Here is a 12,663-nt window from a genome sequence, read left to right on the forward strand (position 1 = left end):
GCCACCACCCCAGCCTTCCAATCCTGGCCACTGTCGTTGCTTCGGGACGGCTGCAACAGCTGGCATCTCCTCTGCCCACTCCAGTGTTTCTCTCACTGCATGTGTCCTCGCCTAGCTTAGCACTTGCACTGGACGCCCTTCTCCAGAACTAACCCGCACCCCTTGCCCTGGCTGCAGGGGCCTTTGTGACTCCTGGTCTCCTCGGCTGCCTGGCTTCCCTGGCAAGCTCAGGCTGGCTGGGGCTTTTCCTTGTCTCTTTGTTCTGCCTGAGCTTGGTCCTGGAGACATGCCTGGGCTGTTACCGAGTCCCAGCACTGCCCCCCCCTAGACCCCCAGCTGCTCAGTTGGAAACTGAACTTTAACCAGCACCGGGGTCCATATGTTCTAGCACTGTCTCTCATGGAAATGGTGTGGAGCCTCACCTCCTCCAGATCTTGTCTTGTTTGTCACCTTCTAGAAAGGCCTTCTTAGATTCCCCTGTATTAAAAACTCCCACACTCCATCCTTGCCCTAGCTTTATTTTTGCAGTATTTATTGTTATCTGAGACCATATTACCTGTTCCCTGACTGGTTGGACCACTTCGCCATGATAAATGTCACCTCCATGAAGGTCAGGGTCTGGTATCTTGTTACCATTCCATTTCTGTTGTCTAAACACCACCTGGCCCTTGGGTGGACGGTACCCACTGGGGTGGGCATCAGCCACATCCCTGTCTTTCTCATGTGCAAGGGCATTTCCAAGGCCTCTCATTGTCAGGCTGCGTCTAATGACTTGATGGAGCACCACCGGCTTGTCAGGGTGAAGTCAGAGGCATCTTAATCTGAAAATCCTAATAGAGATCTGTGTACTGTTAAGAATGATAAATCCTGGGGGCTGGGGTTGTGGCTCAGCAATAGAGCACTTGCCTAGCATGTACGAGGCCCTGGGTTTGAGCCTCAGCACCACATTAAAAATAAATAAATAAATAAATAATAAATAAATAAATAAAACAAACAAACAAAGGTATTGTGTCCAATTACAACTGAAAAAAAGTATTTTTTTAAAAAATAAATTCCATTTGATTTTTCGTGTACAAATGAAAGTGCTGTTTAGTAGTTGCAAATTAGTTGTTTAAAGTTTGGGGATTATTTTCTTAGGCTAGAAACATGGTAAGTTAAAAAAACAAAGCAAACAAAAACTTTTGGAAGGGACAAGAGCCCTTTTGTCTGAGCTGAGGGGGCCGAGACCTTCATAGTGTGCCACAGTGCCTGGGTCTTCCATCTGGTTTGTTTTATGCAGGGGCACAGCCTGATGCTATAGTCATTAAAGTCTGTGTTCTATCTTAAGAGACATACTATGAGCTGGATGCGGTGGTGCACAGTTGTAATCCCAGAGGCTTGGAGGGCTTAGGCAGGAGGATCATGAGTTCAAAGCCAGCTTCAGCAATGGTGAAGCACTAGCAACTCAGTGAGACCCTATCTCTAAATAAAATACAAAATAGGGCTGGGGTGTGGCTCAGTGGTCAAGTGCCAGTATCCACCCCCTCCAAAAAAAAAAAAAAGAACTGTGGCAAAAGATTATTACGAGCATCAGTTACAGCAGTGGGACTGATCATGTTACATGCACACATTGCATACATTGTGCTGGTGTGGATTTCCTGGGCGTGATATTGCCCTGGAGTAAGATATAACTGTTGGGGGAAAACAGGGCTTGGGTGTACGGGACTTGATGGTATTATCTTTGCAATTTCCTGTGAATCTATAATTACTTCAAAATAAAAATTAAAAACCAAAAGGGGTTGGTCCTTTCTAAGCATCAGGACTCGGTGTCCCTGGAGTGGCTGGCACTGTGGCTGGGAGTTTGGGTGTCATTCAGGAAGGACTTCTCTAGTCCCAGAGGCCCATGAGTGTTAGTTTCTCACAAAGGCAAATGAGTTCAGTGGTAGAGTTGTCTGGGGTGGATTTCCAGCTCCTAGAGGTGTCGTCCAGTGGTGGGATGCACTCCCCACAGCTTCTCATTGTTTTTAATTTATATTAAAATTCTTGCCATTGTATTAGGTGTGTTTTTTTTTTTTTAGACATTGTCTTAACACACTATTAAAAGATTGATTCAAATAGGAATAAAGCAACCACCTGAAACATTTTAGTGCTGACCACAGAGTTGAAGATAAACAAGGAAGCCAAGGGTTTGGCCGTTGATCTGTTGGTAGCCCATGAGATGAGACCTGGCAACCGAGTGTCAACATGCCACACCTTTGGTTGGTTTGGGTGGATCCTACCTGTTTTGGAAAATGTTTTTCAAGCCAGGCATGGTGGTGCACACTTGTGATCTCGGCAACTCAGAGGATCATGGTCTTGAGGCCAGTCTCTGCAACTTTGACCCTGTCTTAAAAAATAAAGTCTGGGGTGTAGCTCAGTGGTAGAGCACCCCTGGGTTCTGCCAAAACAAATTTCTTCCATAAATGGTGGTTAAGTTTAAGACATGTGGGAAAAAACGGGTATAAATTTTCTTTTTCTACTCTTAAGATGATTTGTGACTTGAGTTTATACATGGCAATTAGGAGCCAGTCGTGATGGGTGGTAAAGTTCTGGTTAAAGGATTCCAAGGGAACACATTGTACCCTCATGTACACTGGGGAACTTTCCCTCCCACAAACCTTTGCACAACTTGTTTTAAATATTTGCTATTCATATCACAGGTGGAGAGAGTGTAATTACCCATAGAAACATCCATGACAGACTGCCTAGGGGGAGGGGGACGGGGACGATGGAGTGACTTCTTTGTGACTTACTTTCTCTAAGCTTTTAAGATGAATATAGAATTCTAAGTATACGATAGTTTCTGCATTTGATCCTGATGCTCTGTCTTCCAAAACTCGGTGCAGAGAAGCATAACACCCAGAAGGTGCTGTCTTTGTAGACTGAGTTATAGCCAGGTGCATTGAGAACGGGCACACAGAACCAGCCAATTCAGAGTTTTCCAGCTGAGCAAACATGGCGGAGTTGGTGGCTCACTCTGGTAAAAAGTTATATGAAATGACTCAGTTGCAGAACAACTTACAGTATGATCCTGCTGTGGAAGTCGGGTCTAGGAGTGTGTGGACTGTTAGTGATCATCTGGGCATTTGAGGAGATCACACGCCCATGCCAGGCTATTGAGGGTGAAGGGTGAGTGGAGCAGAAGACGTACCATGGTTTTCAGCTCATTTTCACTCTCCATAAATATGATTTTTTTTTTTTGTACTGAGCCTTTTTATTTTTATAACCAGGGAAGAAACCCAGTCTTGAGTTCTTTTCATTGTGAGGAAAGAAAAAGTCTTATGGCATGTTTAAAGGACTCAAGCTCATGTCCTGGGGTGGAGCCGGGACAGAAACGATATGGAGGGGGCACTTCTCTGTTGAGAGACCAAGTCTGCATTCCTAAGGAGAAGCTCCTGGGCCTTGGGGACAGAGACCTGAGTTTGGATCTTGGCAGCGTGTCTTACTGGTCACTCTTAGCAATATGATCTTGGGCAGAGACTGTCCAACTCTTTTCCTGTCAAGTGGGGAGAATCCATGGGGTCACAGTGCATTCTTCCATTGAAGGAAGAACAGATGGTTGAACGTGCGTGCGTGTGACTTGGTGAGATGACATCCTTCAAGTCTACACTCTGTGGTGCAGCTTGCTCCCCTGATCCTCACATCCCATTCTCAGCCAGTGTACCTGGGGAGGTGACTCAGGCGGGATCTTGGGGTAGCATGGGATCCACGTTCCATAGTGTGATGTTGCATAGAGATGTGAGTGGACTTGGCCAGTTGCTTCTCTCCTTGGTGCCTCAGTTTTCTCATCTGTGAAATGGCAAGGATCCAGTCAGATGTGTACAGACACTTGACCTGGGGCCTGGCAGGTGGTGTTAGTGCATGGAGCAGTTAGTGACTATAAGCATGTCCCTGGGACAAATGCACGGTGCTTGGTACATGCTGCTGTTTAAGGGGAGAATATCACAGAGGGCTTGACACTGAACAGGCCCTGGGCAGACAGGAGGCACGGCGAGTGTCAGTGTCCCAAGTTGGCAGCATTGTGGCCGGTGCTTGCCTCCATTCCAGAAGGAAGGTTCTTGAAGGCATTCCACAAATATGTGCTTGGTAACAGCCCTTTCCAGCGATGATCTCTGGAATGAGAATGTTAATATTTGTAATATGTAAAGTGTGTGTTTTTCTGTGCACAGACACCCCCCTCCCCTGCTTTGGGTCTAAATTGCCAATTTTTAAATTTATTTATTTTTTAACATTCTTGTACCTGCAGAGAAAACGAGGTGCTCAAAGTCCAGCTGAAGAAATATGTAGGAGCTGTCCAGATGCTGAAAAGAGAAGGCCCTACAGCTGAAGGTGAGGGAGACAGCCCAGGCGGGGAGGCCGAGCCGTCCCATGAACCCCTCTGACTGGCACGTAGGTGTTGCTCGACCTTTGAGTGCATACTCAGATGAATTAGAGGAAAGGTGCTGGTGAGGGTTCCAGAGAGTCGCTCACGTGGAGGAACCCGCTGTGTGTTGTTGCTAAGTGAAAACTACTGTGGTGAGACTTGCTGCTGTTACTGGGCATCACACCAGTCTGTGCACTTGAAGGTTTGTGTCTCGGTCTTGGTGGTGCATCCTGTGGCATGACTGCTACATGGGTTGTCTTCTACCTAACAGAAGTCTGGACATAGTCAGTCTAGTCTGAGGTGGAAGTGAATGTATGGTGGCCATCAGGGACTTAAGCTGCTCTTATTCTGTTGTCCTCATTGCATGCCCCCCCTTTTTATTTTGAGTGTTTTGACATTAAGCTATATCTTTCCCCCTTTAAAGAAGAAAAGAATTTTTTTTTTTTTTTTAAATTTTGAGGCAGAGTCTTGGTAAGTTGACCAGCTGGCCTGGAACTTGTGATCCTCCTGCCTCAGCCTCTCCTCCTGAGTGGCTGGGATTATAGGTGGCACTACCTTACCCAGCCCCTGGCATGCCCTTGTATTTTCACGATGGCTTCATGCTTCCTTTATGACAGCTGGTGTTCCAGCCATTGCATCTGACTTTCTGACTGGTAGAAGCAGGAGGTTAGACTAGCACGGAGTGCATTGCACAGTTGAACTCTACAGGATTTAAAGCTTTAAAAATAATAAGCTTTCTTTGAGGAAATCCCTTCTTCTTTCATTACTTGTACTTAAAGCCCTTTGGCTGCCCCTAATTGCAAAGAATTCTGGGAAATGTGGTTGCTTAATTGGTACATGAGGGAGGAGGAACCATTGGTATTGGATAGGTGGTTTGGGGAGGGTGAGGCTGGCAGAAGTCATGTGGGAGGAGTGGGCATTGCTCAAGTCTTCCCAGGCCACCCCTTGCACATCGTTCCCGGGAAGTGTCATCAAAGCTGCTATGTCATGGTCTCCAGAAGACCCAGGCCACGGTTCTAGGCCTGGCTGTGTGTCCTGGGGGTCTCTGTAAGGGTGAATGTTTGCTCAACCTGATTTTACCCCAGGGGATGTTTTCTTCTCAAGTCATTGCAGGAACAGTTGGCTGGGAAGATTATCAATTCGAGATTTTTGTTCACTTCCTTTTCACTGTTTGGTAGGAAACAAAGACCCCAAAACCACACTGGAGTGTCTGAGTGCATCACTCCTGCCTTGTGTGCTTAGCCCCACGGCTGGTTTTCAGAGCCTGGCGTTGCAGTTCTTGTGTGTGTGTCCATCGGCCCCTTTGATCTTCAGCCGCTCTCCTTCCTGGAGTCTGGCAGGTGCTTGTTGTGATAAAGGCCACTCCGGTCTTGAAAACCCCTCTGTTTGAACTTTCTAGTTACAGCTCTCCTGAGGCAGCTGGTCACTTGGCTTGAGTGGGTGACAAAGGCTGGGTGGCTGCCTAAATGGCTTTCTCTCGGACTAGGTGGAGCCTTAGACACCCTCCAAGGAGAGGAAGCTGGCCCTCAGGGCTGGGCTGCTGAGAGGCTGAGTTTTTGCTCTGGCTCTTGGCACTTCAGTCATAGTCCCCTCCTCTCTCTGGTGTGTCCTCGCACTCTGTCTGCACCTTCCTGCCACCTGGCATGTGCACCTTTGTCACCAGTCGGCTCTCCCTGCCCCATATGTGCCTCTCTGCTTTCCCCTCATTGGCCAGTCCCAGGGTTATGGTACCGCTGCCTATTTTATACTTGGAAGTTCTGATTTCTTCCTTTCATTATCAACATAGTTGAGAGACATTTACCAGCTGTCAGTCCACGGGAGAAGGGACTGGCTTGGTTTTTATGCCTTTGTGTACCCAGCTTCTGGGACAGTGCCTGGCTCCTTGTGGTGCTCAGGAGGTATATGGTGAATGCACGAATGACCTTATTGAGCACCTTATAGTTGAACAGCTCATATGGATGAAGCCCAAACGCCAGGTCTGTGGCTGGAATAGGTAACCTTTCTGTAAGGTCCCATTTTAGGGATGTGAGTGGACTTGGCCCATTGCTTCTCTCCTTGGTGCCTCAGTTGTGAGGTGCCATGTAGTGGGGCCAGACTGGGTGAAAATCCCCACCACGCCCTGTGTGCACATGTTTGGTTATTATGATTGTCATCGAGTGCTTTTCCCAAGGCACACTGGGGGGGGAGTGGTGGGTGCCCGGATGTGGAGGTAAATAGTGCACTGTGTCTGCCCATCTTGAGCTCAGACTAGTGCCTGGGTGGGCAGGGTGGCCTTGGCTGGGGAGAGGTTTGCCTGGCCTTTCCCCCTGGAAGGCCAATCCAGTGATGGGGAGGTGGGCATGAGGACGTCAGCTGTGACATGTGCGGGGTGGCACAGTGTTTGGGGGACATTCTCAGCATGTGCTATACCTGGATGCCTTCTCAGATGCCCATTACCTTTCTGTTTCTCACTGATTGTTTCTGAATACTCTCACCCTTTTAGGGACCCAGTCTTTCTAGACCGTTCTCCTCCCTCCAGGTGCAGTCAGTTAGGCCAGGCACTACTCTGCCTTAATTATTCCTGCCTTCATTTGCATTGGGTTTGTCTCATCCTAAGACCACCAGTGGATTGCAGGGGCTGCCCTGCGCAGTTGTGAGGCCTCACTGTGGCCCAGGCTGTCTTGGCGGAGGCTGTGAGCGTGCACACCTGCAGGCCAAAGGGCCTCTGAACCCAGTGCCACCTCTTTTGGCTTGTTTCTCAACAAGAAAAGCAGCCTGAGTTTCGTGTGTGTGTGTGTGTGTGTGTTTAAAGTAGTCATTATAGAGACTGAAAAAGAGGGAAGTGATAAAGGAGAAAGCAAGAATGAGAGGCTCTTGAGCTTCGTGTTCTGGCGCATGCCCTTCCAGTTTGGCCTGGCTGTGCCCTGTGCCCTTACCAGTGCTCTGGGGAGAACAGCCCCTATCTGGAGGGCTTGGAGCCTTTGGGTTGAGAAGAAAGCCAAGGACCCAAGCACCAACGACACATAACTGACATAACTTTCAGTAGAGAAAGCAGGCTATGGTGCGTTATGAGGTAAACAACATCAGGTCCCTGCTGGCAGCCTGTTATACCTGTGCCCAGGGTGAGGGAAGTGGGTGGGTGGCATGTAGGCTGTCTGCTGTGTCTTGCTTCCTTCACTTCTCCCCCGAGGGAACCAGAACAGCCTGCGTTCTGCAGCCCACCGTGGCGCAGAGCTTCAGACTGGGGGTTTTAGCCCAGAAAGTTCTGTGCTGACTTTGCTATCAGTTGACCTAGCAGGTTGCCCCGTCCCCTGCCTCTGGCCTTCCATTGTGGATCAGCACTCTGAGTCCTCAGGTGCACTAAACATGGCTTCTGAAGTCACCTCTGACCCTGTCGTGTGGCCACATCACCTGTGAGGGATGCCGGGAGGACTCATATCTTCCCAGCTGGCTTGTAGCCATCCACGTTGGTGTCCTGCTGAGGAGAGAGTGGCCGCTATGAGATCCTGTCCGCTTCTGCCACACTCGTGAATTAGCAGCCACTCTGCTGTGGTTGAGCCACAGGGGAGGAGGTCCAGCAGTAATGGGTCAGTTTTGACAGGGAATGTGGAAGATGGTCTCCACCCAGTTCTTTGAAGCCTACGGGGTTCAGGGAACAGCATGTCTCTGGCAGCCCTCACCTGTTGGGATGGAACAGGGGTCTTCCTTCTCCTTATGTCGAAGCAGTGTGCTGGCCAGCTGCTTTCTGTCCTCTGCCCATTTTCCTGGGAGTCGAGGGTGCCCCTATGGCACGAGGATTGGATTTTCTATGGGAATGTGCTCTATTTGGCCAGTGTCAAGGGAATGTTTAGAGTAGAATTTAGACCCAGGCCCACATCTTGGCCTAATGCTTAGTTGTCATGTCATTTGAGACTTGCATAAACTGTCCTTACCCCTCACCCCATGGTCACTGACTGGTTCAATTAATGGGGCATTCCAGGCTTGCACGCTTAAATTTTAGGCCACTCCTCTCTATCGATTGCCTTCTCACTACGAAGGAGAATGAAAGTTATTTTCTTGGTTTCTCATGACTTGCTATCATTTCCACCTTTTGGGACACTTTCTAGCTGGAAGTTCTCACATGACAGTTGGCATCCAATTAATTATGAATTATGGAAGGGCCTGTTAGTTACAATAAAATTGGCTGGATATATTACAGAAAATAGACTTTAGTGAAAGCAATCACTAGAAACCTATTTCATCTAGTTGTTAAATAATGGAATATTTTATCAGAATTAAAAAAAAAGTGTGTCCTCTAACAAGTCTAGCAACGTGGAGCTAGGTGACACTAATGACCCTCCTCAGGGCTGGCCCTGTGGATGACTAGAGTTGACTGGTGGATGTCACCACGCAGACCTACACTCTGCAGGTGTGTTCCTGTTCTACTTGTCCCCAAGTGGAGTTACAGTTGGACAGGGCTGGCACACTGGTCCGTGGCCGTGCCACCTTTCTGTGGGCGAAGCTCTTCCAGAGCTCGGCCACGTCCGTTCATTATGTTGCCTCTGTCTACCTTGAGCTGAGGCGGAGGACTTAAAAGGTCAGCAAGGACCACGTGGCCTGGAGCCCAGATGTGCCACCTGGCTCTTTGAGGAGGAGCTTGCAGGCCTTGCTTCCTTGGGCAACAGTGGGTTGCCTCACTGTGGCGAGTGTCCGTTTGGTCAGTAGCTACAGCCCCAGGTCATTCTTTTTAACACTGTATATTGGAGACATCGTGTGCTTATGCTGGAACTTTTAAAGTCGTCTTGATGGGTGGTGCTCAGGTTGGGGTTTGTACTACAGATTGTAATGCAGCGAGCTCCTCCCCACGCATCCTCCTGTCCTGGATTGATTTTGGAGGATACAGGGAAGTGCAGTCACAAAGCCCAAGTGTGTGGGCAGCATCTGCCTGTTGCCCTTTAGTTTGAAACCAGTGTGTCATGTTACCAGATGTCATCTCTGATCTCACTTTTTTTTTTTTTAAATCCAACATGCTTTGTGACAGTGGTTTTCAGTCCTCAGTAAGACACACTTTTAAGCACACATTGGAACACGTGTAATTGAGACGGACCTTCCTGGGACCATGTGCAAACCATTCTCGTGTTTTATTCCCTCCTCTAGTCTGTTAAGAAGCATCAGCTGTGACTCCCTGATGACATTGAACACCCCACTAAGGCGGTGCGGCCTGTAGTTTGAAGACTTAGTTTGTGGAAAGGGGCAATATTCTGTGAGGGACACAGCGGGACACAGCAGTTTCCTTTGCAAATCAGGTTGTCCTTTGGTTTTCATACTTCTCTGAGAAAAGCAGATTTGGGGGCTTTGTTACTGCCATGCAGCATGGACACACCCGTTGGCCAAGCTGCTTCAGAAGTCACCGTCCCCTTCTGGGATTAGCCAGGCACTCGTCCGTGGATCCTGACCACACTTCCTTTACACCACCACCTGCACAGCCTAGACTCCCAGAGGGTTGCCTACTGAGTGCTCTGCTTGGCTGGCTTTGACCCAGACCAGCCATTAGAGCAGCGACTCTGCTATTATCAAGGTCTGCTGAGCCTGAAGTCTTATTTTAGTAATAACTTTGCCCAGTAGAAACCCACTGAAGGAAACAGGACACGTATTCTGTCTCAGAACCGAGAAGCCTTGGGTGCAGGTGTGGCTAGATCAGTTTACCAGGAAGATTTATCACTCTGCGTTGTTTCTGTCTCTGGTGTGGTCCATCTCATTTTCAGGCAGGTTTTCTTTCCTAGAGGGAAAGTAATGAGTATATTGCACAGATGCCCCGGGAGTCTAGGGGTCTGCGTGGGATCCAGGGTGGCAGGAGGAGGTGAGAGGAGCTGGAGAGACGGGCAGGGTCAGGACGAGGAGAGCTCCCTGGGACTGGCTAAAAGGCTTGGCTTTTATCCTGAGTCTTGGAGTACCTGGGGAAAGAGCAACAGAGGGCAGCGCTGTGAGCTGATGGGCTGTTGCTTCCCCTCTCGTGCTGACCTGCCCACGTGTTGCTTGGTTTCTGTGCACGTCGGAAACTGAACTCTGCCTTTACAGGGACGGTGACTTTTAGGCACCTAAAATATTTTCCTTTTCCTTTTTTTGTGGCGGGTGGGGGGATTTCTGACATTGTTTGAATTTAGTGATTCATATTACGAATTATTCATGAAAATGATCTTTTAAGTTTCTTATAATAGCTGAAATTATCCTTCATTAGATACTGACAGTTCCTGTGATGGGTGTAATTATAAAAAAAATATTCTTAGGCTGGCTATATTCTGCAGTGTTAAAATTACGCAAATGAGCAAGAGATAAGAATAGCAGCCGAGTGGGATGGTCAGAGTCCAGGGGAGGAGGGGCGGCAGAATTTCTAAAAATGAATAAATATGTGCTGTACACATTCAGTACGTCCATATTACAGTCTGCCTCGATGCTCAGCCTTCTTCACTGGCAAGGGAGCAAATCAATTCCAGCGCCCCGGATTGTTTGTAGCACTTGCCCGTATATGAATCATAGGATGGAGAAGTGCTTTTTTTCCTTCCTTGGTCCCACTCGGCGCTGTCTGCGAGGCACGCTGTAGTAATCTCTGATAGCTGGAAGGACGGGGAGCTTGTTGCTCAGACAGGGATGAGTCGGGGGAGAGATCGGGAAGGGGGTGGGGGCATTGGGACCTCATCTCATTAAAGCTAAAGAATGACCCAGGTGGGGATCCTGCCTTAGGGGGCCCGCTCTGCTTCTGGGACCTTGGACACCTCCCTGGGAGCATCCTTGGTGTTGGCTGTGACACCATGGTGCCCCTCCCACCCCTTATAGGCCTGACTGCCCTCCTCCTCTATCCATTGGTGTCGCCCCTATTCACCTCTTGCCTGTGTGGAGCCAGGCTTCCTTGGGGGCTGTCGGGAACCCCCAGAGAGGTGGGTTGGTTCCTGTAGGGTACCATCACTGGCCCTGTGGTCTCGGGCTCACCTTCCTGCAGGGCCCCAGGAAGCCTGGCCCTACTCTAGGCTCTGGATGCCCACCATGCTGCCCCCTTTCTGGCCCACATTGATGTGTCCCCTGGTGCAGCACAGCTGGCCTTTCACTCGGGGAGTGGCTCAGTGTCCTCTCGGCCTGTGTCTGTGGGCCCCTTGGTGTTTGGTTTTCTTCTACAGTGAGCACAAACCATGTTGTGCTCCCAAGTGACAGGAAGTAGGGGTTCGCCTCCTGGGACCAGAGGTGGGCAGACATTTTTGATAAAGGCCCATATGGTCGGGGTTTTGCTTGGTCTGACTCCTTCTCCTCTCACCATTTCCCCCTCTCCTCTTCATCCTCCTCTTCCTTCTCCTTCCCCCACTCCTAAAATGTAAAAAGTGTTCGAAAATAGAGCACAGGCTGGCTTTTGCCCATGAGGTTTGCCAATCAGTGTTGCGCACACCTGTTGCTGTTAAGCTTCCTCGTTTAAAACAAATGCCCGTCCTTGTTCTCGTGGGTCTGATTTTTGGTACAGTTCTTATTCCCTCAATTATGACGTCTGTAGTAATCTCTGATAGTGGGAAGGATGGCGAGCTTGTTGCTCAGACAGGGCTGAGCGGGGAGAGAGATTGGGAGGGGCATGGGAAGCTGAGGGGTGGGGCATCGGAACCTCATCTCATTAAAGCTAAAGAATGACCCTCTTCCATGTTGTGTGTTTGCCGTTTCCCTCACCCCATTCTTTGCTGTTCCTGGTTGGCTCCCATCATGGTGCTCACCTGGCAACTGTTGGAGAGGCAGAGCTGGGCTGGTGCGTTACCCAGCTTTCTGCTACTGTGATGGAATACCTGAGAAAATCGACTCATGTGGAGGAAGGGTGTTTTGGCTCAGTTTCAGAGGTTTCAGTCCATGGTGCTTGACCCTGTGATCTTTGAGCCTGTGATGAAATGGAATGTCACAACAGGGATCCAGGACACGGTCAGGAGGGCCGGGTCCAGATAACCCCTCAAGGGCACTCTCTCATCATGGCCTTCCTTCCACTAGGCCCCAAAGGCTGTAGTGCCGTCAGCTGGGGACCAGGCTTAAACATACAAGCCTTGGGGGACATTCACAGTTCAAACCACAGCAGGGGTTGGGACAAAGGTTCCTTGATTCTTCCTTTTCCTGCAGTCTACATGATGGGATGGAGGTGACCTCAGCTGTGTGCCTGGGTGAGGGAGTGTTGATTTGGGACTCCCCTCCTGGCCTTCCTGTGCTGGCAGGAGGGACGGGGCCCACCGCTGTGTTGCTGGGTGAAGCTTTGTGGTTTATGGGTGCTGACTGCTCACTGATGCTTAGCAGGCTTTTTGGGGTCA

The 12,663-nt window shown here is 49.4% G+C and overlaps 1 protein-coding gene across 2 annotated transcripts in view; it reads left to right on the top strand.

The window, feature by feature from the left end:
* The window catches only part of SNX29 (sorting nexin 29), a 388,450-nt gene that overhangs the window by 160,274 nt on the left and 215,513 nt on the right, over positions 1 to 12,663 (top strand). The window contains exon 14 of one of the 2 annotated variants that reach the window (XR_014022540.1): positions 4,265 to 4,407. Coding sequence is in view for 1 of the 2 variants with exons in the window: in XM_081298376.1 (XP_081154502.1) it covers positions 4,265 to 4,347 (83 nt within the window). In the remaining variant the exon portion in view is untranslated. The remainder of the gene's footprint in view (positions 1 to 4,264; positions 4,408 to 12,663) is intronic. The other variant, XM_081298376.1, reaches the window with a different exon arrangement.

Source organism: Spermophilus citellus (genome assembly GCF_964194105.1).
Source record: "Spermophilus citellus genome assembly, chromosome: 6".
NCBI lineage: Eukaryota > Metazoa > Chordata > Mammalia > Rodentia > Sciuridae > Spermophilus > Spermophilus citellus.